The sequence below is a fragment of the Arachis duranensis genome, chromosome 10 (genome assembly GCF_000817695.3).
Source record: "Arachis duranensis cultivar V14167 chromosome 10, aradu.V14167.gnm2.J7QH, whole genome shotgun sequence".
NCBI lineage: Eukaryota > Viridiplantae > Streptophyta > Magnoliopsida > Fabales > Fabaceae > Arachis > Arachis duranensis.
Window position 1 is genome coordinate 894,679 of NC_029781.3, and position 1,811 is coordinate 896,489.

The 1,811-nt window shown below is 32.4% G+C and overlaps 1 protein-coding gene across 1 annotated transcript in view; it reads right to left on the bottom strand.

The window, feature by feature from the left end:
* LOC107468194 (GDSL esterase/lipase At1g29670) overlaps positions 1-1,811 on the bottom strand; it is a 2,881-nt gene extending 1,070 nt beyond the window's left edge. Inside the window, exons 1-3 of the mRNA XM_016087452.3 lie at positions 1,504-1,811; positions 581-705; positions 221-466 (exon numbers count right to left, since the gene is read on the bottom strand). Coding sequence (XP_015942938.1) covers positions 221-466; positions 581-705; positions 1,504-1,747 — 615 coding nt within the window. The 5' untranslated portion in view covers positions 1,748-1,811. The remainder of the gene's footprint in view (positions 1-220; positions 467-580; positions 706-1,503) is intronic.

Consider the following 1,811-nt stretch of genomic DNA (forward strand, 5'->3'; position numbering starts at 1 on the left):
CGACAAAGTAATTAAACCAAAAAAATAAGAATAAATTAAATTTTTATAATTTATTTTAGTTTATTATTAAACAAAATACAAAAATATTAATTTTTGTGTTTATATTTTTGTGTCTTATTCTTAATATCTTATCTTATTATGTTTCCAGAACAAAATGTAGTTATATTGATGTATTATTTGCAAATAAAAGTGAATAAATGAAGGGGAAAAAGAGAGAGACCCTGAGTTGCTGAGTATATGCTTGAAGAAGATTATCGGCATATTGTTGTGGGGTGTATTCCCTGCTGGAGGAATATAATTGTGGCATGAAATAGTTGTTAAGGTAATCATTGCTTCCAAGTCCAATTGAGTAAATGCACTTGCTCAAGTAATTTGCAGCTTGGTTCTCATCTCCTAGTATATTTACAAGTTGGCCTACCGTCTTTTGGTAATTTTGCACTTGCCCACTGAAACTAATTCGGTCTCCCTATAAAAAGTTAACAAATTTTACACACAAAACAACATAATTATTTTGCATGCCCAAAAAAAGAAAAACCTTCTAACATTTTTGAAGAAATAATGAAATTAAATTAAATAGTACCAATTGCCTTCCAGTTTCTTCTCTGATTCCAGCAGCTGCTGATGCATAATTGACTCCTTTGAGTATTTCTTGTCCACTGGCGCTTGAAAACGGAGGTATGTAACCATCAAACCCCAAAAGCTCAGCTGTTAATTAAATTAATAAATTCCAACATAAATTAGTTAGAGAAATTTCGTGTATTTACTAAACCACCCCTCCAAAAAAAATTTTGTACATAGGTATATATAATCAATAATTAAGGTGACAAAACTGACAAGGGCATGTGTTAGTAGAATTTTTATGCTGGTGCACTTTAAATTCTTCTACCGATCAAAGGACTACTATCTTATACTGCATATTAATGGCATACCTAACAAGCCCATGTGATTGGAATTCAATTTAAGTAAGGGTAGGCAAAGACCTTTTAATATGGTGCCAACATATATATGCATAAATAAAAAATGAACGCATGCATGCATGAAAAAAACAATAACTCAAATTTAATGATTGAAAAACCGGCCCTAGATTGAAAGTTGATAAATTTACGGTGAAAATTCAGAAGTCGACTTCACGTGAAGTTGATATCTAAAAATTATTAGATGATTTGACTAAATTTACATCTAACGGCTTTCAAATATCAACTTCACGTGAAATCGACTTCACGTGAGTTTCCACCAAAATTTATTTTAAGGTAATTAATTATCCATGTCATAAATTATTAAAAGATGTCAAATCTTAGACGGTTGACTATAGATAGATATTATTATTATTGTGATTAGTTAATAAAGATGATTATGACAACGATAGATGACGTTAACAAGCAAGGTCATGCATGTGAAAACCAGTTAAAGCAGGTTATAAAAAGTATGTGATTTTAATTAAGTACATGATATTCATGCAATTTAGATGAGTTAGAACTTAGAAGTTAGAATAAGCAAACTCACTAATGACATCAACAGTGGTTTTGCCATTAGAGAACCTTCCAGTTGGGCCACCAAAGTCAATCCCATAAGGCAGGTAATTGGCTTTAGCCAAAGAGTTAAGATTGTTGTTGTTGCCATTGTCCACCAATGAGTCCCCAAATATGAAGTAGCATGGTACCTGTGGTGCACCTTCAACTACTTCACTACTACTCAGAAGAACCGCCACCAGCAATGTTGCCACAATCCACTTCATCATGAGCACCATTGAATTGAATGAAGCTAATAAGTCACCCTTGGCAAAGTGGAAGCTATGTTGTTTACTTTGTCTA